The sequence below is a fragment of the Orcinus orca genome, chromosome 11 (assembly GCF_937001465.1).
Source record: "Orcinus orca chromosome 11, mOrcOrc1.1, whole genome shotgun sequence".
NCBI classification, from domain to species: domain Eukaryota; kingdom Metazoa; phylum Chordata; class Mammalia; order Artiodactyla; family Delphinidae; genus Orcinus; species Orcinus orca.
The window spans coordinates 95,632,948-95,657,311 of NC_064569.1; the positions used below are offsets into that span (position 1 = coordinate 95,632,948).

Below are 24,364 nucleotides of genomic sequence, written 5' to 3' on the forward strand. Positions count from 1 at the left end.
AGCATTGAGAAGATGTGCTTTAGAATTACATTTGCATTATCACCATGAAGCTCCTTGGGGAATTTAGGCCCAGTTAGGAGGATTTCTGCCTTCACCCTGCAGAGGGCGAGGCAGTTTTCGGGTGGGAGCTTCGATCCTGTGGCCAGTTGTGGGGGTCTGCAGAGAGGCCTCGGGGATTCCTGTAACTGCCACACTTCAGTGCTTCGTAGGTGGGGTCCTTCACCTTCGGCTGGACGTGTGTGCTGTTACTGTTTTGTTGTTGCTGCTCACTGAGAGCTGCAGAGCTGATTTAAGACAAGGGCCCGGCTATAATACACTGGGCTGAAGCAAGAAGGGGAGGGGGCGAGCTGGGTGGAGCTAAATTCAGGCCAGACCATCCAGGAACTTGCATGTGTGGTGGCATGTTTAGTCTGCCTCGCGGCACCGTTGGCATTAGAGATACTGATAATGAGCTGTCAGCCCCGCTGTGCCAGTCACTGAACTAGGTCTTGGACAAACACTGCTTCACTTGATCTTCACAAGAACCCTAAGATGTGGGTGTCATTAGCCTGTTTTCACCATGATGAAATAGACCCCCATTGGTTAAACGGCTTGCCCGAGGTCACAACCAGCATGCAGCGGAGCCAGATTTTGAATGCAGGTTTGTTTGACTGCAGAACTCAGGCTTTTTACCACTCAAGCTGTTCCCCCAGAGAACTCCCCTGGGCATAGAGAGTAGAAACTAGATCTCTGAAGAGTGGGCTGGATAGAGGGGACACAGTTCGGTTGGCTCCGTGCCCTGTTTGCATATGGATCTATTTGAGGCCACGATTGCCTCCTGCCCCAAATACCAACAGAGCTTGAGAGGGAGAGGCCAGAGCTGTGGGTCAGCCTCACAGGCTGCCTATTGAGCTTACAGAGGATGCCCTTTGTAAGTATTCAAAGGGCTGCTGCCCTGGGGGTCCAGAGCAGGGTTTGGGATTTGTATGTACAGTGTGCCTAGCGTCTCTGCTCCAGACAGCAGCAAAGGAGAATTAGGCAGATGAGTGAATCTGTCAACTCATTACTTAAAGGAACCCCCTACTGCCTTGGAGCCCATTTAGAGGCTGTGTCTTGGAGAGACATGGCTCCCTGCCCCCTTTCCAAGCCTCTTAAAAGGACTGTTCATTGCTCCGTGAACAGGCACTAATGGCTCAGCACAGCCTCTGCCAGAGGCACTCACAACTTGAATTTGAAAGCAAGATGAAGAGACTAGTGTTCAAATCATGGTTCTTCTTTCAGTGTCCTAGGCTCTGAGTATAGAGTGGTGATCAGATTAGACAAGTTTTCTGCCTTCATAGAGCTTACATTTTAGTGCAATTATTTACCTTATCTAAGTCTCCATTTTCTCATTAAAACATAAGACAGAATGACCTATAACAATCCCACTTGGCACAGTTGTTGGGAAGATGACATAAGATAACCTTTGTGATTTTGCTTGGCACAGTTTTGTTTGTTTCTTTTCATTTTATTTCTTACCAGACTCCCTGGTGGGTCCGCTTTGGTTGTATTCCTTCCTTCAGAGTTTGTTCTGTGTCAGTAAATGCAGGATCAGGAGAGCCTCCCTTACTCCGTGAGAGCCCTAGAGATTTGTATCCCATCCAGCAAGGGAGGGGGCACTATCTAACCAAGAAGCCAGATTCCACCAGAGGCGTTGAACAGTTGGGACTGAGCCACCATGGAGCACTGAGCCCACCTGGCTGCTGGGCCTGTGGAGGTTGGGAGCCACTGTAGCATAGTGAGAAGGGAATGGGCTCAGCAGGTTCCCAGCTGTGTGACCTTGGGCAGGCTACTTCCTGTCTCTGAGCCTCTCCATCTTCAGGGCCGTTAGGGAGGCTGAGCTCTGTCCAGCAAGGTTTATAAGAGTGGCTGGCATGGAGCAGTGTGTTAGCTACTGTGATTTACTCCAAAACAGATCTGAGGGCACCTGGCTGCTGGTCACCCTGATGGGAGACTCCCACCCAAGTAGAGGGAGTTTTATAGCGAGGAAGTACTATAGGAATGCTTAGAATGGAGAAGACACGATTATGGTTTTTGGTGATTTGAAAGGCTGAAGTGTGGAGGAGTGATGAAGCTCATTTGATCTGGTTCCAGAGGATGGGGCTAGGAAGCGTGCTGGGTACTTTCACGTAGGTGCTCTCCTTTAATCCTCACTACAGCCTGTGAAGGTGTTATTCCCACTCACAGATGAAAAAAGCTGTGTTTAGAGGGCTTAAGTAAAAACACACAAGGTTACACAGCTTGTTGCGGGTAGAGCTGGGATTTGAGCCCACGTTTCCATTGCTAGAATCTGTGCCTGATTTAATGGAGGTGTGTTTCAGTTCAGAAGCATTTGTTGTTGTGAAGTATTAGAATTGTCTAGTAGTGGAACAGACTTTCTGGAAGAAAATGAGCTTCCTGGATTAATCATGTTGAATCAGGGGCTTGTAGAGGTTGCTGAAGAGAGGTTTTCAGCCTTGAGGCTGCCCTTGGCCCCCTACTTCCTGAGAAAATGGAGGCTGAGGGCTTAGTGGAAGTATCTGTTTTAGATAAGGGCCTGGTATTTACTCATGAGAATTTCATAAGCCCCGAGACTTGGGCTCCAAGCATGGGGGAAAATTTTCCCATTTCCTAGTTGTTGTGACATCTGTGTGGATGGCCTATGGATGATCTCTGGAATGTCTCTGGGCCCTGGGGCCAGGTTGAACCAACCATTGAGTATGTTTTACTTTTGGACTTAGGAAATAAAAACAAAACCCCAATAAGTTATTTTTTAAAAAATATGCCCAAGTCATGATCCTTCTTTAAATAATACTGATGTGGACTACTCATACTCCAACCACAGTAGTCAGATATTATAAGACTCAGTAATATCTATTTTTAAGGTAAAATTAATTTCTTACTTTTTTTTCATATTTGTAAAGGTACCCCTTGTAGGAAACTTGGAAAATATAGAAGTATAAAGAATACCATAAAATTTACCTATTATTATTTGTAATACCCAGGGATAACCCACCCCCACCCAGAGATAACTACCATTAACATTGTAGTATATTTCCATCTAGTATTTTTAAAATGTTATAATCCAAATTAAAAATATGTTTAATAATACATGTATTTATAATATATATTTCTTAAAAATTTTTTCTGATTCTCAAAGTTCAAATTAAATACATATAAAAAGTAAAAAATTGTCCATAATTTCACCCTCCAGGGATAGCTACTGTTAACAGTTTGGCATCTATTCCATTTTGATTTTATCTGATTTCTTTAATTCATTTGTATCCAAATCAATACTTAGAATTGCCAGGGTTCACTTGGCGCTTGGAAGGCTCAGTGTTTCGGCTTAGAGCCAGGCTGTCTTTGAGTGCTGGTGTATCTGTGAGACCTTGGGTGAGTTACTATGCTTCTCCTGCCCTCAATTTCCTCATCTGTTAAATGGAGCTCGTATACAGTAGGGCTGTTCATCCATGTAAAGTGCTTATAACTTGGCACTCAATAGAAAGTATTAAGTATCACTATTACTATTACTACTAGTAATTATTGTTATTATCATTGTCTTTGCTTAGAAACCTCAGCCCTACCACCTGTTCAGTTTGGGTTCAGTAGGTATCCTGGTGCCAGGGACTATGGGGAGGTGTAGATTCAGCACAGACTGGTGTTTAGTGCCTCTCTTGGAGTCGCTGTTAAACACCACAGGGTACCTGGCATCAGGCCAGGGGGTCTGGTGGAGGGGTCTTGGGGTAAGTACTCCTGGATGGGCTCTGGGGAGTTGTAAAATTGTGTTGTTTTATGTGTTGTCTAAATTTTCTCCATGAAATCTGTCCTCCTTTTTTGAATGGGAGGAAAAACCCTAGTAAAGACTATTTAAAAAACAAAAAACAACCTGCTTAAAACAAACAAACAAAACAAAAAAAACCCAACAACCTGCTTTGTAGCATTTTACATAATAATTGCTATTATTTGGGAGCTCATTCACATAATTTCAGACCTCACTTAATACTGTGGGTATTTATTCCCTTTTTCCAAGTGAAGAAACTGGGTTCATATACAAAATAGATAACTAATAAGGACCTACTGTATAGCACAAGGAAGTCTATCTACTCAGTACTCTCTGATGGCCTATATGGGAAAAGAATCTAGAAAAGAGTGGAGGTATGTATATGTATAACTGAGTCACTTTGCTGTACCCCTGAAACTAACACAACATTGTAAATCAACTGTACTCCAATAAAAATTAAAAAAAGAGAGAAAGAAACTGGGTTCAAAGATGAAACCTGCGTGACACCACACAACTAATAAATGGTGGAGCTAGGCCTTTGAGCTATATCTAAGTTCTTTTCACTGTGTAAATAAACCACAGGTCATAATTCAGCCTCCTGAATCAAACCTGCTGGGATTCTAGCCTGACCTTCCACCATCTCCTGCTTTGTCTTTTACCTCGCACCATTTTGAGTGACTTGTAGCTCCTGCACACTTCACTTGATGATTCTGTATCTTTTTATGTACTATCTGTCCTCTGAGTGCCTTGCAAACCCTTATTTATCCTCCACAGCTCTGGTCAGGGAAGTCTTGCCTGGGCATCCCAAGCAGAGCTAATTGTCCGCTCTCCTGTACTCCTGCCCCTTGTGTGTGTTTCCTTCCTCAAGCAGGTCACAGTGGGTTACATTTACTGCTGATTGTGGCCAAACTAAGGTATATAAGTGTAGGGACTGTCTTACTCTTCTTGGTATCTGTGTCCTATTGCTTGGCACAGAATAGGTGTTCAAGTGTTAAAATACAAATGTGCTTATAGGAAATAGGTTACATGATAAGCCACCATCAACCTACTCCATTGAATACTTTTACCCCTCTTGAATGCATTATCTACATGGCAGCCACAGTGACTTTTTTTTTTTAATGCAGATATAATCCTGCTTCAGTGACTTCCCATTGCTTTTATTTTTTAAAATTTTATTTATTTATTTTTGGCTGCATTGGGTCTTCGTTGCTGCACGTGGGCTTTCTCTAGTTGCGGTGAGCGGGGCTACTCTTCGTTGCGGTGCGCGGGCTTCTCATTGTGGTGGCTTCTCTTGTTACGGAGCACGGGCTCTAGGCGCGCGGGCTTCAGTAGTTGTGGCACGTGGGCTCAGTAGTGGCTCGTGGGCTCTAGAGCGCAGGCTCAGTAGTTGTGGTGCACAGGCTTAGTTGCTCCGTGGCATGTGGATCATCCCGGACTAGGGATTGAACCCATGTCCCTTGCACTGTCAGGCGGATTCTTAACCACTGTGCCACCAGGAAAGTTCTTCCCATTGCTTTTAGAATCAAGTTAAACATTTAACATGTCCTACTGTAAAGCTCATACAAAAGAATCAAAGCCTGACCAATTGATTGGTAAAGGTACAATGAACCACTTTCATATTCTGACGGTTCATTACTTATATACAGACTGAGAAGAGTAAGCTGAAGTTGCCAGCTCCTTGGGTCCTAGTTGCATACACCGAAAAGGGTGGCACCAAAACAAAAGGAGCTGATGACTGCACTGAAAGTTGTGACAGCCTTGATGCCACTAAGCGGGTTTATATCCTGCAGCTCTAGTTTGAAGAGTCCAGGGCAGAAAGCTCTATACCTCATCAGATCCTGGGAGGCGAGGAGAAACTGTCTCATGACTGCCTCCCAGGGAGATAAGGAGCAAGTGGGAGAGGGCCTCACAACTCCTTTAGAGGCCTTCTACCGTCTGGTGTTCCGAGGTATTCTGCCAAGACTCAGATAAACTATAGTTCAAGGTTGCTGCGGTGCTTTTCTCGTACACCTGCAAGGTCCGTCATGATAACTAGCTCCATTTTACCTCTTAGCCTTATTTTCTGCCGTTTCCACTGCCCTTTGCTCGCTTTGCTCTAGCCAAGCTGGCTTTCTCTTTCTTCTTTCAACTACAGGTGCTTCCCTGCCACAGGGCCTTTGCACATGCTGTTCTCTCCGCCTGCCAGGTTCCCTGGATTCCTTTTCCTAAACTGCACTTTCTTTGCCTGGCTAACTCCTAGTCAGGTTTCAGTTCTCAGATTAAATATCACTTTCTTGGAAAAGCCCTTCCCCTAGTCTAGATTAGGTTCTCCAGCTTTATACTGTTATAGCGTTATAGCTGCTTAACCTTTCTTTCATAGCACTTCTCATATCGTTGCTTCCATAGTTTCTTTAGTGATTACTTGATATCTATCTTCTTCACCAGATTGTAAGTTCAGCAGTGGGAGGGACTGTGTCGTCTTGCTTATCTCACTAATTCAGGCACCACAGCACAAAGTCTGGGGCTGGATAAATATTTGTTTAATGAATCAGTACTACTTCAGTTTTTTTTAAAAAAGAGTAACTTTATTTATTTTTAATATTTATTTATTTGGTTGCATGGGGTCTTAGTTGCAGCAGGCTGGCTCCTTAGTTGTGGCTCCAGGGCTCCTTAGTTGTGGCTCGCCAGCTCCTTAGTTGTGCCACACAGGCTCCTTAGTTGTGGCATGTGAACTCTTAGCTGCAGCATGCATGTGGGATCTACTTCCCTGACCAGGGATCGAATGCGGGCTGCCTACGTTGGGAGCGTGGGGTTTTATCCACTGTGCCACCAGGGAAGTCCCTGCTTCAGTTTTAATTAGGGTGGTAGTGTGGTGGAAAAAGTGTTGACTTGAGAATTAAGTGACTTGAGTTCTGCTCCAAATTGCTGTTAACTAGGTATGTGACCTGGGGCACTCTTCATCTGTCACGTGAAGAAAAGATATCTGGTGATCTGGGGACACTTTGGGTTTTGATAATCTGTGATTCTAGATGAACCATTTAATTAGCCAAGTTCTAGAGGGATGGGATTTAGGATGAGACTCCAACTGCCTACTTGACATCTCTACTTGGGTGTCGGACAGGAAAACTCCCGATCTCACCCCCAAGCCTGCTCTTCCTATTGCCTTCCCCATTTCAGTTTATAGCAACCCCATTCTTCCAGTTACTCAGGCCCAAAACCTCAGTGGTATTCTTGACTTTCCTCTCATGCCTCTTGGCCAGTTTGTTAGCAAATCCTATTGTTAGTACTTTCAGAGACTATGCAGACTCCAACCCCTTCTCACCACCTCCACCATTACCACTCTGGTCCAAATCACCACCATCTTTGCCTGGGATATTGTGTTGGCCTCCTATCTGGTTTCCCTGCTTCCTTCTATTCTATGTACAGCAGCCAGAATGGTCCTTATAAATAAGTAGGACCATGTAATTCTCATTCAGAATTCTCTGTTAGCTTCTCTTCTCACTCAGAGTAAAGTCCAGAATCTTTACTGTATTCTACAAGGTCCTATGCCCCTTTTCTTTTTTTTAAAGATTTGTTTATTATTTATTTGTTTTATTTATTTTTGGCTGTGTCAGATCTTAGTTGTGGCGTGTGGGTCTTCGTTGAGGCATGCAGGATCTTTCGTTGTGGCGCGTGGGCTTCTCTCTAGTTGTGGCGTGCGGGTTTTCTCTTCTCTCATGGCGTGTAGACTGGGCGGGTGGGCTTTGTAGTTTGCGGCACGCAGGCTCTGTAGTTGAGGTGCACGAGCTCAGTAGTTGTGGCGCATGGGCTTAGTTGCCCCATGGCATGTGGGATCTTAGTTCCCTGAGCAGGGATCGAACCTGTGTCCTCTGCATTGCAAGGTGAATTCTTTGCCACTGGACCACCAGGGAAGTCCCTAGGTCCTGTGCAATCTCGGTCTTACCTCTTACTGTACTCCTCCTTGTTTATTCTGCTCTGGCTATACTGGCTTCCTTGCTGTTCCTTTTTTTCCCCCCTATATATTTTTTACTTTTAAATATTTACCATTTTAAGAATTTTAAGTATACAGTTCAGTAGCATCAAGTACATTCACATTGTTGCACAACTATCACCACCAGTCATCTCCAGAACTTTTTCATCTTCCCAAACTGAGACTGTAGCCATTAGACACTAACTCCCCATTTCCCCCTTCCCCCAACCCCTGGCACCCACTCTTCTGCTTTCTGTCTCTATGAACTTAATTACTCCAGGTACCTCATATAACTAATCACACAGTATTTGTCCTTTTGTGACTGGCTTATTTCACTTAGCATAATGTCTTCAAGGTTCATCTGTGTTGTAGCATGTGTCAGATTCTTTTTTAGGCTTTTACAAATCCTTTGTTAAGTCTAACTAACATTCCATTGTATGTACCACATTCTGTTTCTCCATCATCCATCAATGGACACTTGGGTGGGTTGCTTCCACTTTTTGGCTATTTCGAATAATGCTGCTATCAACGTGGGTATACAGATGTCTCTCCTTGTTGTTCTTTGAACACAACGGGCACTACCTCACTTTGGAGGATCCTTAAACTTTCTGTCTAGAATACTCTTCCTTCAGATTACCTGTAGGTTGACCTTTTGTCAGGTTGTTGTTCAATGTCACCTTCTCACTGGAGCCCTTCCCAACTCTCCTACTTTAAATTGCACCTCCCCCTACTTCCCTGGCTCCCTCTCGCAGGGCTCCTGCTTCATTCTCTCATGACACTTACCGACGTCTGACTGAGGTTTTACTTGTTTCTCTGTGTCTACTTGTCTGTCCCCTCCCCGCCCTTATCCTCCCGGAATGTCAGTCCCAAGAGGGCAGGGAGTATTGGACCATTTTGTTCATTGCTGTATCCTCAGTGCCTCAGACAGTGTCTGGCACCCGTAGTCACTCAGTAACTAGTTGATAGATGGACAGACGAATGAGTAAACAAATGGGTAAGGTTTGGTGGTAGGAGGGAGGGGAGACAGAGAGAATGACAGTGAAGATAGGTGTTTTTCACCAGTCAGCCCTGCTTATCATTTCTCATACTTCTGGCTGCTACTGAGATTATAAAGTTAATGTAAAAACCTAGCTTTTTCTTCATCCTTGTATCTTACTTCTCCAGTGACTGCTACTATCCCCCAAAGACAGTCTTGTTCTGGGAAAGTTGCGTGATAGAGGTCACCAAAGTGTACAGACAGAATTGAGAGGATCAATGTGAGGTTGCACGTTTTAAATTTTTTGCAGTAAGGACACCAAAACAACAACAACCAAAACCAAAACAAAAAAACCACTATATCATTCTCTGTTATCACCATTATTTCTTAAAAGGGCCTTTTTAACATCAAAGGTATAGGAAGGAAAGACTCAGAACAAAGAACATGTTTTAAATGTAATAAATTTGAGTTTTTAAAAAAACTTGCTACATTGTCTTTATTTTCTCCATTTTCCTGGTGGATAGTTGTGTGCAGGCAGGCATCAAGTGGGCGGGCTGAGGTTTGGGGTCCTCTGGTACAGTAGGTGGAATGCTGCAGAGAGCCTGGTGATGCTCTGCAAACGCCTTCGGTGACTGTCATTCGTTGTCGCTGTTTGCCTTTGATGTTTGTAAGTAATTTTTTTTTTTTTTTTTGCGGTACGCAGGCCTCTCACTGTTGTGGCCTCTCCCGTTGCGGAGCACAGGCTCCGGACGCGCAAGCTCAGCGGCCATGGCTCACGGGCCCAGCCGCTCCGCGGCACGTGGGATCCTCCTGGACCGGGGCACGAACCCCTGTCCCCTGCATTGGCACGCGGACTCTCAACCACTGCGCCACCAGGGAAGCCCATGTAATTTTTAAAAAAATTGAGTTATAATTGACATACAACATTGTATTAGTTTCAGGTACACAGCATGATGATTATATATTTGTACGTATTGCAAAGTGATCACCACAATAAGACTAGTTAACGTCCATCACCATACATTTTATGTAACTAATATTTTTAATTGGAAGTTCTCTAAGATAGTGTTTCCGGACTGCCTATGTCGACCTGTTATTGGATCATGAAATTAATGGGGTACAAGTGGCCTTCAAAAAAAGATAATACAGAATGCTAAATGAAAAAAGCCAGACACAGAAGGCCACCTATTGTATGATTTCATTTACATGAAATATCTAGAACAGACAAATCCATAGAAACAGAAAGCAGGTCAGTGATTGCCAGCAGCTGGGACAGGGAGGGTGAAAAGAAAAAGGAGCAGCTGCTCAGTGTGTCCGGGGCTTGCTTCGGGTGATGGAGAGGTTCTGGAACTAGATAGTGGTGATAGTTGCACAGCATTGTAAATGTACTGAATTGTACATTTAATAGTTACAATGGTAGATTTTACCACAATGAAAATAATAATAGAGAATAAAAAGTATCAGTGTACATTGCACACGTCAGGTATTGTTTAGTGAAACTTCGTGTGAATTACACACACTCTCAGTACCTGCTGCTGGGCCACAACATAAAATGTGTTTTGTGCCTGTGTGTTTTCAGTCAAAATTTGGAAGTCCCCTCTCAAAGGCTCCTTTTAGCTCCGAACATCCCGTGGCCAGTATATGGATGTTGCTAGGATACAGTGGACTTTGAATGACTTCCTCCTTCCCTGATGACTCTCCACAAATGCCATGTGATTTTGAGCAGATCACTCAGTCTCTCTGGTTTTTGCATCTGTAGCCAATGTTTTTGATTTGAACCCAAACAAGATCTTGTTTGAGCCCTGAGGAGGCCTTAGCCTCATTTTCACTCGACCACTCATATTTCCCCTGTACCTAACGCATACAATAGCCACTCTAACACACTACCACACCTTCTGTTTGTCTTATCACACCGTACTGTGGTCTTGAGGGCAGGGAGAGCATGGTGGTGTTCTAGAGTCTAGTGTGGTACAGCTAAGCTTTCCCCAGGTGTGCTGTAGTGAATAACATACAGGTGTGCAGAGATAATGACCCCCCCCCCCCATCCCCCAGCAACTAAGGCTGCCAGTTGTCTTCCAGCAGCAACCTGGTCTGTTTACCAAAAAGAATTACTTTGTTCGTGGGCCTTAACTTGAAAAAGTTTGGGAGCCATGTGGAAACAATTTCTGGCATTACTTGTTAAATGACAGGGATTATTCTCCATATTTTATAAGTATTTTAAAATAGAGTAAACAGTTTGACCATGCAGGGAGCTAATAATAAATGGGTAGCGTTCTGAATCTGGTGTGCTTTCTATGACACCACTCTGGGTTGCATTTGATGTGTGCACATATGCATACCTTTACATCCACATCTGTGTGTAAATGAAGGCGAAGGCTGTGGCTACTCCAGAAAGACCTGAGCTCTGGGGGTTTTCTTCCTTGGTACAGATTAATCTGTTCTGCCGTTGCTATGCTTTCCCCTAGGCCTTTGGGAGTAAGTGGGTTTATCTGGTGCCTGCTTACTGGGGAGGAATATTTATAGAATCTCTGAGCTGGAAGGAACTTTGGAGAACGTCTAGTCCGGTGGTTCCCAGATATGGCTGTATCAGCGTAACCTGTAATCTTTATTGATGGTTAAGGCTCCACCTCAGGTGATTCTGATTGAGAGGTCTGGGAGCCCTTAGGGCCTAGAAGCTGTTTCAGTGAAACCTCCCAGGTGATTTTGATGCAGCCAGAATGATCTGCTTCTCCCATTTTATAGAAATGGAGGGACTTCCCTGGTGATCCAGTGGCTAAGACTCCTTGCTGCCAGTGCAGAGGGCCCAGGTTCGATCCTGGTCAGGGAACTAGATCCCGCATGCTGCAACTAAGAGTTCGCATGCCGCAACTAAAGATCCCACATGCTGCAACTAAAGATTCTGCATGCGGCAACGAAGATCCCACGAGCTGCAACTGAGACCTGGCGCAGCCAAATAAATAAATATTTTTTTTAAAAAGAAAGAAGTGAAAAAGAAGGCACAGAAAGGCTAGATTATTTGTACAGGGGTGCATTGTGACCGAACTCGGAGGCCAGATCTCTGGACTCCCAACCCCTGAATGTTCCTTCTTGGCCCCCACCACCTCCTGTCACAGGGGGAATCTCACTGTCCACCATACTGCACACAGAGAAATGACCCATGGGGCGGGCACTCTGAGCTTGATACCTTCACCCGAATGTTGGATTTCAAAATTGGAGTTCAAGAAGAAACCTATAGTGATATTAGGGAACTTTGGTTCTCTCTACATCAGCTAAAAACAGCTTGTCAGTCTCTTTCCATCCACACAGTATTACCTTAATACAAATTTGGGGAATTATAGGAGAAAATAATTTTCTGTCTTAAACCATTTTTTATAATGTTCATTTCCTTTACATACTTGGAGTTATTTCTTGAAGATAGAGTCTCAGATATGGAATTACTGAATCAAAGGTATGGATGTTCCTGTGGATGTCATATTGACAAGCTGCTTTATGAAAAGATTGAATTATTTTGCTTTTAGTCCACAGCAAGCAGTCTGCAAGGATATTTATCTTTGGTTCTGAGCATTTTTTAATTAAAAACTAATGTTGGTTACATTCTTTCTAATTATAAGAAGTATTATAATGATTCGTTTGTAGAAAATTTGGAAAATTTAGAAAAAAATCAAGAAGGAAATTTAAGCCATTATGTCTAGCGCATGGATTTAACCATACTTGATGCCTTACTTAAAAGATTTTTTGTCATGAATTTTTACACATAAGTAAAAGTAGAAAATAGTACAAAGAACACCCATATACCTACCATCTAGAGTCAACAGTTATCAACCTTTTGCCTTATTTGCTTCATCTATATATATATTTTTAAATTTTTATTGGAGTATAGTTGATTTACAATATTGTGTTAGTTTCTACTGTAGAGCAAAGTGAATCAGCTTATACGTTTATATATATCTCTTTTTTGGATTTCCTTCCCATTTAGGTCCCCACAGAGCATTGAGTACAGTTCCCTGTGCTATACAATAGGTTCTCATTAGTTATCTATTTTATACGTAGTATCGATAGTGTATATGTGTCAGTCTCGCAATTCATCCCACCCCCCCATCTATATATTTTTTATTATTTTTTTTTCTGGACCATTTCAGAAGAAATTAAAGGCGTTGTGACACCTCATTCCTAAAAGCTTCAACATTTATCTCTTAAAACTAAGTCAATTAGCTATATAACTACAGTATCATTTTCTTAACTTCCCCACTTCTCCCAAAAATGTCTTTGGTAGCTATCTCTTTTCAAATCAAGACCTGATAAAAAAATTTGCATGCTGCATTGATATTTTCTTTTTTTTCTTTTTCTTTTTTTTTTTTTGCAGTATGCGGGCCTCTTACTGTTGTGGCCTCTCCCGTTGCGGAGCACAGGCTCCGGACGCGCAGGCTCACCGGCCATGGCTCACGAGCCCAGCCGCTCCGCGGCATGTGGGATCTTCCCGCACCGGAGCACGAACCCATGTCCCCCGCATCAGCAGGCGGACTCTCGACCACTGCGCCACCAGGGAAGCCCTGATTTTACTTTTTTAGTCTCTTAATCTAGAACAGCACCTCCCCACTCCCACCCCGTCACACACACACCGTTTTTCCCCATGACATTGACTTGAAAGGGACTAGCCCAGATTCTCGTAGACCTTTCGCATTCTGGATGTAATTGATTATTCTTTTATTCCTTACATTTCCCTTAAACTGGAAGTAAGGTCCCAAAGCTTTCTTAGATTCAGGTTAAACGTTTTTTGACAAGAATTCTTCATAGGTGACGCTGTCCCATCGGGAGGCACGAATGTAAGGTAGTCTTGCTGTTGGTGATGCTGTTTGATCTCTGGGTTGAGCTGGTGGTAACCAGATTCCTCTAGTGTGAAGGTACATTTTTTTCCTTTTACTTAGTCGTGATAAATTCCTGTAAGTTAACTTGCTGAAACAAAGGGTTTGCACATTTTTAAAAACCAGAACGCTTGATTATTGTCTAAGTGCTCCTGACTGATCCTGCTGTGTATGCTACACTACAGTCAGCATGCTTTTCTGCACCAATTTGTCTTGTTCATTCTTTTTTTCCCCCCGATTACAAAAGAAACTCACATATATCATGCAGCATTTAAAAGTTACAGAAATACTTAGCCTAGAACATAAAAGTGCCCATAATTCTAATCTCTAGAGATAATTGCTGTGAACAGTTTAGGCATATCATGTCAATTTTTTTCTAAACATATTTACATTTGTTAATTACTGTTATTATACAGAAATGGGCCCATACCATGGCACTATTTTGCTATTTCTTATTTTCATTGAATGTGTCATGAAATTTTTTTCCTGCCAGTAAAGGTAGATCTACTTCTTTTTAAATTTTTTTTTATTTTTTAAATATTCTTTTTAAAAAAATATTTATGTATTTATTTGGTTGCACCAGGTCTTAGTTGTGGCAGGTGGGCTCCTTCGTTGCGGCACGCGAACTCTTAGTTGCAGCATGATGTGTGATCTAGTTCCCTGACCAGGGATCGAACCAGGGCCCTCTGCATTGGGAGCTCAGAGTCTTATCCACTGCGCCACAAGGGAAGTCCCCTCTACTTCTTTTTTTAAATCATGGTAAAATACATAATAAAGTTTGACGTTTTAACCATTTTTGACTGTTCACTTCAGTGACGTTAACTACATTCACAATGTTGTTAGACCACCACCATCATCTTATTCTTGAATATTTAAAAAGGTGTAGAATGGCATTCCTTCGTGGATGAACCAGAATTTATTCAATCAGTGCCCTATTTTTGGACAATTGTGTTGTTCTTTTAAAAACAGTGATGGGGACTTCCCTGGTGGCACAGTAGTTAAGAATCCACCTGCCAGTGCAGGGGACACGGGTTCGAACCCTGGTCTGGGAAGCTCCCACATGCCACGGAAATAAGCCTGTGCGCCGCAACTGCTGAGCCTGCTCTCTAGAGCCCGTGAGCCACAACTACTGAAGCCTGCGGGCCTAGAGCCTGTGCTCTGAAACAAGAGAAGCCACCGCAATGAAAAGCCCGCACACCGCAACAAAGAGCAGCCCCGCTTGCTGCAACTAGAGAAAGCCCGCACGTGGCAACGAAGACCATCAATCCAAATGTGAAGCTAGATAAAGAACAGTTGTCTCAATAAATAAATAAAAACAGTGATGTAGAGAGCATCTTTGCTAGTCTCTACACTCATTTAAGTGAGTATTTTTATAAGATAGCTTCCTGGAAGAGGGAAAGCTAGTCAAAAGGTACAAACGTTTTACATTTTAATAGGTATTGCCTAATTGTTTTTCAAAAACGTTCAACCTGTTTACAGTCTAACCACAAGCATCTGAGCCTGGCAAATTATTGATTTGTCCTGTTAACTATTTGTTCTCACAAGGTTAACCAAACTTGCTCTGTATTTAACCTTGCTCAATAAGGAAGAACTGGTTGGTAAAGTAAAAGCAACATTCATTGGTTTAATTAACTGATATTTATATAGCACCTGTGTATCAGACCTGGTGTTCAGGCATGGGGAATTTTATTATGAATGAACAGACATAATCCCTCCCTTAGTGGATCTTACAGACTAGTGGAGACAGATATCATCTCACGAATGAACGTCAGAAAGTAGTAAATGGGCATAGATGATAGGAGGCTCTGCTTGGGCTGAGAGTTCAAGAAGGTTCCCTAAGAAAGTGAAATTAATTTGGAACTTGAAGGATCAATGGGAATTACCTACACAAAGGGTAGATTGAGAAGGAGGTGGGCAGAGAACATTCTAAGCAGAAGAAACGGCATGTGCAAAGGCCCAGTGACAGATCCCTTTAGACTTTGTACTGGCTACGGAAGTTCAGCATGTTTGGTGCCCTGGAGGAAAGCAAGTTTCTGAATTATTCAGAGACCAAATAGATGAGGTCTCTCTGCCAGGATCCCGTAAGCAGAAGGGGTTTCAGAGAGATGGGAGGTTTTCCAAGGCAAATTCTAACAAATTGCAAGTAGTCTGAAGGAGAGACAGAAGAGATGCTGCTACAGAGCTCAGCTTAGATTTTTAGAATGTCTTAGCCAAAGTTGGAAGGAGGGCAAGTAACTAAGGAGAAACACTGTGGCAACTGGAATACATCAGAAAGGGGTCAAGAATGTCAAAGGCCCAGATGAGCTAAGGCTTCTGAAAAATGCTGATCAGCCAAAAGTTATGTTTTCAGTAAGCAAAAGAAGAGGATACCCCTTCTGCCAGAATCCAGAAAAGGAGCACAACCTCATCACATCTAATTGTGTGTCTGTCTCCTCCATGAAAACAATACAATATAACATACATTGAGGGCTTTCCTGGAGGTGCAGTGGTTAAGAATCTGCCTGCCGATGCAGGGGACATGGGTTCGATCCCTGGCCCGGGAAGATCCCACATGCCACAGAGCAGCTAAGCCTGTGCACCAGAACTACTGAAGCCCACGCACCTAGAGCCGTGCTCCGCAACAAGAGAAGCCACGACAATGGGAAGCCTGCGCACCACAATGAAGAGTAGCCCCCGCTCGCCGCAACTAGAGAAAGCCTGCGCACAGCAGCAGAGACCCAACACAGCCAAAAATAAAAACAAATAAATTAATTTAAAAAAAATCACATACATTGAGCACATATGAACCCGCTCTGTGCCAAGCACTTAAAGTAGACTATTTCATTTACTATTAACACATTTATCTCCATTTTCTCTGTGGGGAAGCTAAGGCTTGGTGAGGCTAAATAACTTCTCTAGGGCCACAGCGGGTTAGTGATGCTGCTGGGTTGGGCATTCTGACTACAGGTCTTCAATCTGAACCATCACACCATGCTACCTTCCAATGGGAAAGGATAGGCTATGTGGGGTTAGCGGGTAGCAGAATCTAGGGGAATTGGCTTATCCTAGAAAGAGACAGGTCTGCACTTGCATCCTGGATTCACTGTTTGTCACATGTAAGATTTCTGACTTAACCTCTATGATCTTCAGTTTCCAAATCTGTAAGATGGGAATAACAATTACCTTGTACCACTATGGAATTCAAAATTAGGCACAGAAAATGCTTGGCATGGAGCAGGTACTTAATAAGTAAGGCTGTTTTATTTTTATTCTAAGACTACCCATAGCCTAGTCTTCATTTTATATGTGAGATATATGTGGTCCTGAATGAATGATACATGGTACCCTTGCCCTTGAAGTCAGTCTTTGGGTAAGCATATTAGTGTGATCAGCCTCTTCAGAGTTATACATGACATTTCATACACTTTAAACCTCTCACAGTTCGGCTCTGAAGCAGGGAACAGGGCTGAGATTTCACCCTTTACAGGTGTGAAAAACTCAGGCCTGGAGGAACAAAGTGAATTGCTTAAGGTCTCACAGCCAGGCTAACATCTTCTTACTTTTTTGTTGCGATTAGATTAGTGAAACGGAGTGTGAGTGTTGATTTCTGTAGGGCAACTGACGGGTCAGTCAGGCTGTCCCTAGTCGCGAAACAGAAGCGATGGCTTAGTGACATTTCAGTCAGGTGGTTATTGTTGTGGGTTGAAGACCCGGACCTGGGGATTGTCACTAAATAGATCACTGTTGGCTTGACCAAACGTCCACCCTGGGGAGCCTGGCCCGGAATGGGTCACATTTGTACTGAGACTTGAATGAACAGCCTGAGAGTTGTGCTTACTGTGTGTGTGGCTGACACGCACTGGGAAGGCCAGCCTGTCAGGACCTGGGGTGACTGACCCGGACTCCTGTAGACCACAGAGGGCTGGAGGTAGACAGAAACTGGTGCTGAAATTAAACCAAGGTTAAGGTAGAGCTCTGCACAGAAAACCAAGTCTGTAGTACAGTGTGGCTTGAGCGGTCAGTGAGGAAGGTGGCTATTGAGGGGTTAGGAGGAAGGGAGTGATGCATGTGTCAGCAGTGAGGTGGACAGCCACGAGCTCAGCAAAGGAAGTGACTGTCCCTTTGCCCTCAGCACAGGGCATGGTTGGGCTATTGTAGGATTTAGAAACATGCCACGTAAAGGAAAAGTTGAAAAAACTCAGGGCTACCCTTGGCCTAGAGAAGAGGGGGTTTAGAGAGGACAGTAAGTCCTGTCTTCAGATAGTTGAGGGACCCCCGCCCTCAGCTGAGTTATTGACCTGGGTAAGGTTTAGGGTTACATTGTTGTTTTGGGCCATATCTTGTGGCTTGTGGGACCTTAGTTCCCCAACCAGGGATTGAACCCAGGCCCATGCAGTGAAGGTGCCGAGTCCTAACCACTGGACCGCCAGGTAAGTCCCAGGATTGTGTATTTTTAACAAACTCAGGAGATTCTGTTGCACCTCAGGTCTGGGAAGCAATATCCTGAGAAAGATGGTTGCGTTTATTTCATACTGTCCAGAGGGCAGACACCCCCACTACCTGAAAAAGCAGACTGTGCAAGGAAACAGAGAGAGGGAGAATATTTTGAAGTTTTTCAGAAATGGATTGGTGGTCGTGTGGGATGATGAACTCCTGGCATGGGATGGGGTCCAAATAGCTTTTTAGAAAAATTGACTTGATGAACATTCAGGTTGTTCAGGCTTCCTAAAAACTCTTTCCATCCTTATTAATGTATAAACCTGAGCCGTCCCATGTGGCAACTTAACTTTAATTAAAGTTGAGTAACATTAAAAATTCCACTCCTCAGTCACCTCAGCACACTTCAGGTGCCCTGCAGCCACGCGTGGTGGGTGGCTACTGTATTGAACAGTGAGGATCTAGGACGTGTCCATGGTGGCAGGAAGTCCTCTTGGGCAGCGCTAGCTGTTGTGAACAGACATTTGCACATAGTTGGTAAGCAGAGCAGTGTCATGATTAAGGATTGAGCATGTAGCTGGTTGATTTGTTATTAACACTATTGAGTTTATCTCCATTTTAGGGGCAAAGCTTCGGGTGAGGGCCTGGGGCAATAGCAGAAAGTGGGCCAGTCAGGCTGGGTTGGGTCCTGGTTGCTGCTCTGTGGCCTTGGTCACTGCATGAGAGCCTCAGTTGCCTCACTTGGAAAATAGGCTAATCATAGGCGCCGCTTCACTGGGCGGCTGTGAGGATTAGACGCTTAGCACGGTGCTCATCTCACACTAGGCACTAATAAATATTCTTTTTTTATCCCAGAGTTGTATTCTGTATGAACATATTATTTTGTCCTTTTTTTTCCAATCAGCATTATTACTTAAATCTATTTTTAAGTATTGATATGTGTCCATAGGTTGCTTAATTGTCCCCTTACTGTTAGGAATTTGCTACTTTACCTCTTCTCTACACTATAATTATGATTACAGTTATTTGTTTTGCTTACTGGGCCAGACACTAGGTATTGTTCTACTCATTTTTATTTCTAAGGAAACTGAAGTTAAGGGCAATTAATTTACAAAAAGAGAGCGATAGATCTGTGTATAAACATTGGAAAGATGTCAAAGATATGTTGATAAATGAAAAAAGCAAGTTGCAGAACAACTTGTATAGCTTCTCATTTGTGTGAAAAACACAGAGGAGGTTGAATGTATGCTTATAAATGCACAGGGGTAATAATAGAAACCGTGCCAAGTACTTTCTGTTACCTCCTAGCCCTCACAATAGCACTGTGTGGAAATGATTACTTAGAGAGGGTAAATTGTCCTAGATGGCTCAGGTAGTAAATGGCTTGCCAGGTTGAAGTCCAGGTCCCCCCGACTGCCGCTGTGCACTGGGCCTCCCACTGTAATGGCAGCGGCAGGCAGCAGCGGCCGTACCTGCAGCTGCAGTGTCCCACATTCCTCCTCTGCACAGGCTGTTGAAAGTCCTTTGGGACTCCCCTGGCGGCCCAGTGGTTAAGACTCCATACTTCCACTGCAGGGGGCACAGGTTTGTTCCCTGATCGGGGAACTAGAATCCCACATGCTGTGAAGCCAAAAAAAAAAAAGGAAAGTCCTTTGATTGGTGAGTTCTTTCACCCCTACCCAGTAGGGCAGAGAGTGAGGGTCCCCTGGTGGATTTTTAGCTGGAGGGCAGGTGGATCTGCAGTCTGCACTGGGAGGTCGCTTCTGCTGTGGCAGGTCAGGGGGTGGCGGGTGGGGTGCTGTTTCCTGATGGGGTCTGCCCTCCTCGCCGGCCACCTGAACAGCGAGTGGCAGCTGTGCATTTGTATTGGTTTAGATGCTGAGGTCGGCAGGATTTGGCTTTAAATGTTCTGGTGACATATAGAAGGGAGCCTGGGGCAGTGGCTTGAGCTTTGCCTCTTTCCTTGCCCGAGGGTATGACTTCCTAGATAGCGAACACCACTGTTCTTTCCCTCTGTCGCTTCTTTGGGTTCATCTATTCCTCCTTGGTCAAAATGGACCCTGTGAAGTTTGTCATCCACAGTTTAAAATGAACTAATACAGACCCCTTCATAACAGTTGCTTATCTGTTGCTGCATAAGAAGTCGTTGCTCCCAAACTTAGAGGATTAAAACAACAATACACGTTTCTCGCTCACAGTTCCTGTGGGCCCGGAATTTGGGAGCGTCTTGGCTGGTGGTTCTGGCTCAGAGTCGCTCAAGAACTTGCAGTCCAGGTTGTCGGTCAGGGCCCTGGTGATCTGAGGGCTTGGGCTGAGGCTGGAGCACTGGCTTGCAAGATGGCATGCTTACACGCCTAGCAAGGTGGTGCTGGTTTTTGGCAAGAGGCCTCAGTTCCTCTCTAGGTGGGCCTCTCTGAGGACTGCTGAACTGTTTGTTTGTTTGTTTGTGGTACGCGGGCCTCTCACCGTTGCGGCCCCTCCCGCTGCGGAGCACAGGCTCCGGACGCGCAGGCTCAGCGGCCATGGCTCACGGGCCCATCCGCTCCGCGGCATGTGGGATCTTCCCGGACCGGGGCACAAACCTGTGTCCCCCGCATCGACAGGCGGATTCACAGCCACTGCGCCACCAGGGAAGCCCTGCTGAAATGTTTTAACAGCGGTGGTGACTGTCTTCTGCCAGAGCCATCAAAGAAAGAGAGAGCCATGCAGAAGCAATCCTTTTTGTGGCCTAGCCTCAGAGGTCCCCTGGTATCACTGTGCCATTCTGTCCAGTCAGTCGGTGAGTCTGCTGCACATTCCAGGGGAGCAGGATTAGGCACCACCTTTTCAAGGGATGAGGAAACATCCAAAGCTCATGCATAGGTTTTCCTCACTAATTTTTCCATCTATTCAACCATTAGTTATTAAATCTCAAATATGTGCCAGGTAGTCCAGATACAGATGAATAAGACAGACAGAGCTTGATCCCAAGCCCCAAGGAACTTATAGGGCAGGCAGGATAGCAGCTACCATTTGGGTGGTGCTTCAGAGCTTAATGGGAACATCCACATATTTTCTCCTTCAACCTTCCCAGTAACTATATGATCGCTACAGCTGGTTTTATCCCCATTGCCCAACTTTTCTGGTCCTCAGATGATAGAGGATTTTCTTAAGTGGACAGAATTTGACTTTGATGCAGAAATTCTGACTGTAAATCCCTTACACTTTTCTGCTACCACAGGCTGTGTTCCTTTTGGCTACTGTCTCATCCCTGTGCCTCAGGTGAGGAAACTGAGGCTGCAGTCACTGAATAGCTCTTGACACTTGAATTCTTTGCTTTTTTCACCATTCTGCGCTGTCTCTCAGGGGTGGACCGCTCTAAATACTCCACTGACAGTCGCTGCTGTCCTCCTTCTTGCAGAAAGCCCTGGGTGTGCGGCAGTACCATGTGGCCTCGGTCCTGTGCCAGCGGGCCGAGGTGGCCATGAGCCACTTTGAGCCCACTGAGTACATCCGCTATGACCTGCTCGAGAAGAACATTAACGTCGTCCGCAAACGGTAAGGCTGCAGGGCGAGCTGCGGAGACTGCGAGAGGGTGTTGGTGCTTCTGGTGCCGCCTGCCCCTTTCGGGCAGCGTAGGAGGTGCTTGGGGAAGGATGGTTGGTCGTGGTGGTGGCAGGATTGAGTCGTTTAGGGTACAGCGGTCCCTGCTGAGGAAGGGTGTTCCAGATCAGTGGTGGACCTTCTGTCCTCTCTGCCAAGGAAAAGTCTGTTAGCAAGAAGCCTGGAGATGTGGGCCCTAGGGAAGGTCTCAGGCACTCTTCGGTGCTGTGGCCCGAACCTTCCACCCACTCTTTCCAGGACAGATGACTAGCCCTGGGCCATTTCTCTGGGATCTGCCGGGCCCAGTGACTTCAGAAATACATATATTTCCCCTTCAGTGCATAAGTCCAGGGGAGAGCTCAGCCTTGAGACTCAGCAGGAATCTCAGGTGGGATCTTGAGCATATTTTTTTTCTGGACCTCTCTTTGCTCATTTGATAAAATGGCAGCTGTCTTTGCACTGCTGTTCTGTGTGCCAGGTTCTGGGCTAGATGCTGGCACAGGAGGGATGAATAAGATACCACAAGAGGATGCGGAGTGGGGGCTGGTAGCGCCAACCAGCGCTGCGCCTGAAACTTGAATGGCTGCAGACAGAGCTGCGCGCTTGCCTATCTGGTGACATGGCCCTGGGAGGACGAGAGAACCAGTATGAGTACACAGTGTCCCCATCCGCATTAATAGCTGACGAATGGGCTCAGGTGGACAAAGTCACACTGTGAGTGAGTGATGGGACCTGGTCTCCAGGCTCTCGTCCAGTGCTCTGGCCACTGTCCCACACTTGCTCTCTGTTGCCACTTTGCTTCCTCTTTACTGGTATCCTCACTTCAGTTTTACAGGTAAGGGACTATCTTAGTCTTTATCTGCTGTACCTGCAACTTGGCATCACCTAATTGTAATAAAGACCTCTTAATGCACATCAAGGATGTTCATCTGATTCAGGTGGTGTAGGCCTTACTGCTCAAACTGCGGCCCATGGATCAGCAGCATCGGCATCAACAAGAGCACTGGGAGCTTGTTAGAAATGCAGAGCCTCAGGCCTCACTCCAGACCCACTGAGTCAGAATCTGCAGTTTTAACAGGAGCCCCAGGTGACTGGAGTGCACATCAAAATGTGAGAAGTGCTGGTCAGGTTTCCATCTGGTTCTAATGTGTAGTCAGGATTGAAACCACTGTCCTCATCACTGTGCAACCTTATAAAATACTTTTTCACCAGAAAACACTATTTATTCTTAGAGCTCTCAGATCACAGCTCAGTGGAAAAATAATAGATTTTGCTTTAGTCTGCAAAACACTTCTCCCCTGCTCTTTATCATGCTTAGAAGGAGAGTTAACATAGAAGCTTGCTTTGAGATAACTTGACAAAAAAGTGTTCACCATTTTGTCTTTGCTTTAAAAAAATTAATCAAAAAACTGCCCTTTGGTTTTAATTTTTATCAGCAAAATTAACCCTCCCCCTAAAATTTTTCCTTTGCCTTCTTATTCCAACTCTGCACTAACCAGAAAGTCCAATCAATAACTTTTAGCATTTTCCAGATTAGTACAGACAAGAGATGTTCCATTTTCATTGTTGCCATAGAAGAGTGGTTCTCGCTGGAGGTGGGGTAAGGGGTCGATTTTGTCCCCTAGGGAATGTCTAGAGACATTGTAGGCTGTCATAACCTGGGGTGGGGAGTGGTTTACTGTTACCTAGTGGGTAGAGGCCAAAAAAACTGTCACACATCCTACAGTGCAGAAGACAGCCTCCACACTAAAGAGTCATATGGCCCAAACTGTCAGTTGTGCCATAGTTGAGAAACCCTTCCATAGAGAAAGAAAGCATAAGTGAGGCTGTTCTAAAAAGATGCTAGTGGATTAAAATAGATGTAAGAGTGTTTTAGAGGGCCAGGGGATTTGCAGGGGGACGATTCCTCCACCCTGTGACAGAGGGGCCTGATTCTGTTCCTGGGAACTGGGCCTCTGTCATCCAGTGAAGTGGGGGACAGATGGACATAGAGGACCCACCTTGCCATCCTCAGTTAATCCTCAAGGAAATGTGGTGATGAACTCGTCCTTAGGCTTTTGTCATTGTCAGGCTTTTTTATACAACTTCAGGCATTTGCTGTCAAGGTCTTTGGTTTTAAAGCTCATGTGCTATTTTTCACCTCCCCTGGACGCAGAAGGAGGGGCTGTGCAGTGAGTCACTGCCTGTACACCAGCCTTGGAGATGCTGCCACAAAAAGGGGGCAGGCTGTACTTCAGGCCAGTGCTATTTTTATTCAAGGTTCTCATGACAGCAGAACTGAGAGATTTTTAGAATTGCCAGTTGCTCTGCTGTTGCCCACAGAGCCAGCACCCTAGGAAACTCTTGCTCTCAAGAGGTTAGGTAAACTTGGGAGTGAGGGGCTAGAACCCAGACTAGCAGAAGGACATTTCTCTGCTTTCCCAGCAGAGTCGTATTTGTAATAGCAACAGCAGTAATGATAGTAATTGAACACTTAACTGCAGGCCAGGCCCTGTTCTGAGTTTCCAGATGTTATTGAGAGACAGTATAAAGCCACAATGGCTCCTTGCATTCTAGCTCTTCCACTCAGTAACTAGCTCATGACCAGGGAGGGTCAAGTTACTTCACCTCACTGTGCTTCAGTTTGCTCATCTGTGTTGTGAGGATAAAGTGAGTTATATACATCAGAGTGCTCTGGGCTAAAAGTAAGTGCTAAGATAAAACTATAATGACAGAAAGCAGATGAGTGGTTGCTTGGGGATGGGGGCAGAAGGGAGGGATTATAAAAGGGGACAAGGAGACTTTTGGGTGATGGAAGTGTT

At 44.8% G+C, this 24,364-nt stretch overlaps 2 protein-coding genes across 6 annotated transcripts in view; one reads left to right on the forward strand and one right to left on the reverse strand.

The window, feature by feature from the left end:
• The window catches only part of CHADL (chondroadherin like), a 195,847-nt gene extending 190,715 nt beyond the window's left edge, over positions 1-5,132 (reverse strand). Inside the window, exon 1 of the mRNA XM_049693918.1 lies at positions 5,084-5,132. The gene's annotated coding sequence lies outside the window, so the exon portion shown is untranslated. The remainder of the gene's footprint in view (positions 1-5,083) is intronic.
• ACO2 (aconitase 2) overlaps positions 1-24,364 on the forward strand; it is a 67,651-nt gene that overhangs the window by 22,794 nt on the left and 20,493 nt on the right. For all 5 annotated transcript variants that reach the window (XM_049693915.1, XM_033405143.2, XM_033405142.2 and 2 more), the window contains one exon: positions 21,382-21,518. In XM_049693915.1, coding sequence (XP_049549872.1) covers positions 21,382-21,518 — 137 coding nt within the window. The remainder of the gene's footprint in view (positions 1-21,381; positions 21,519-24,364) is intronic.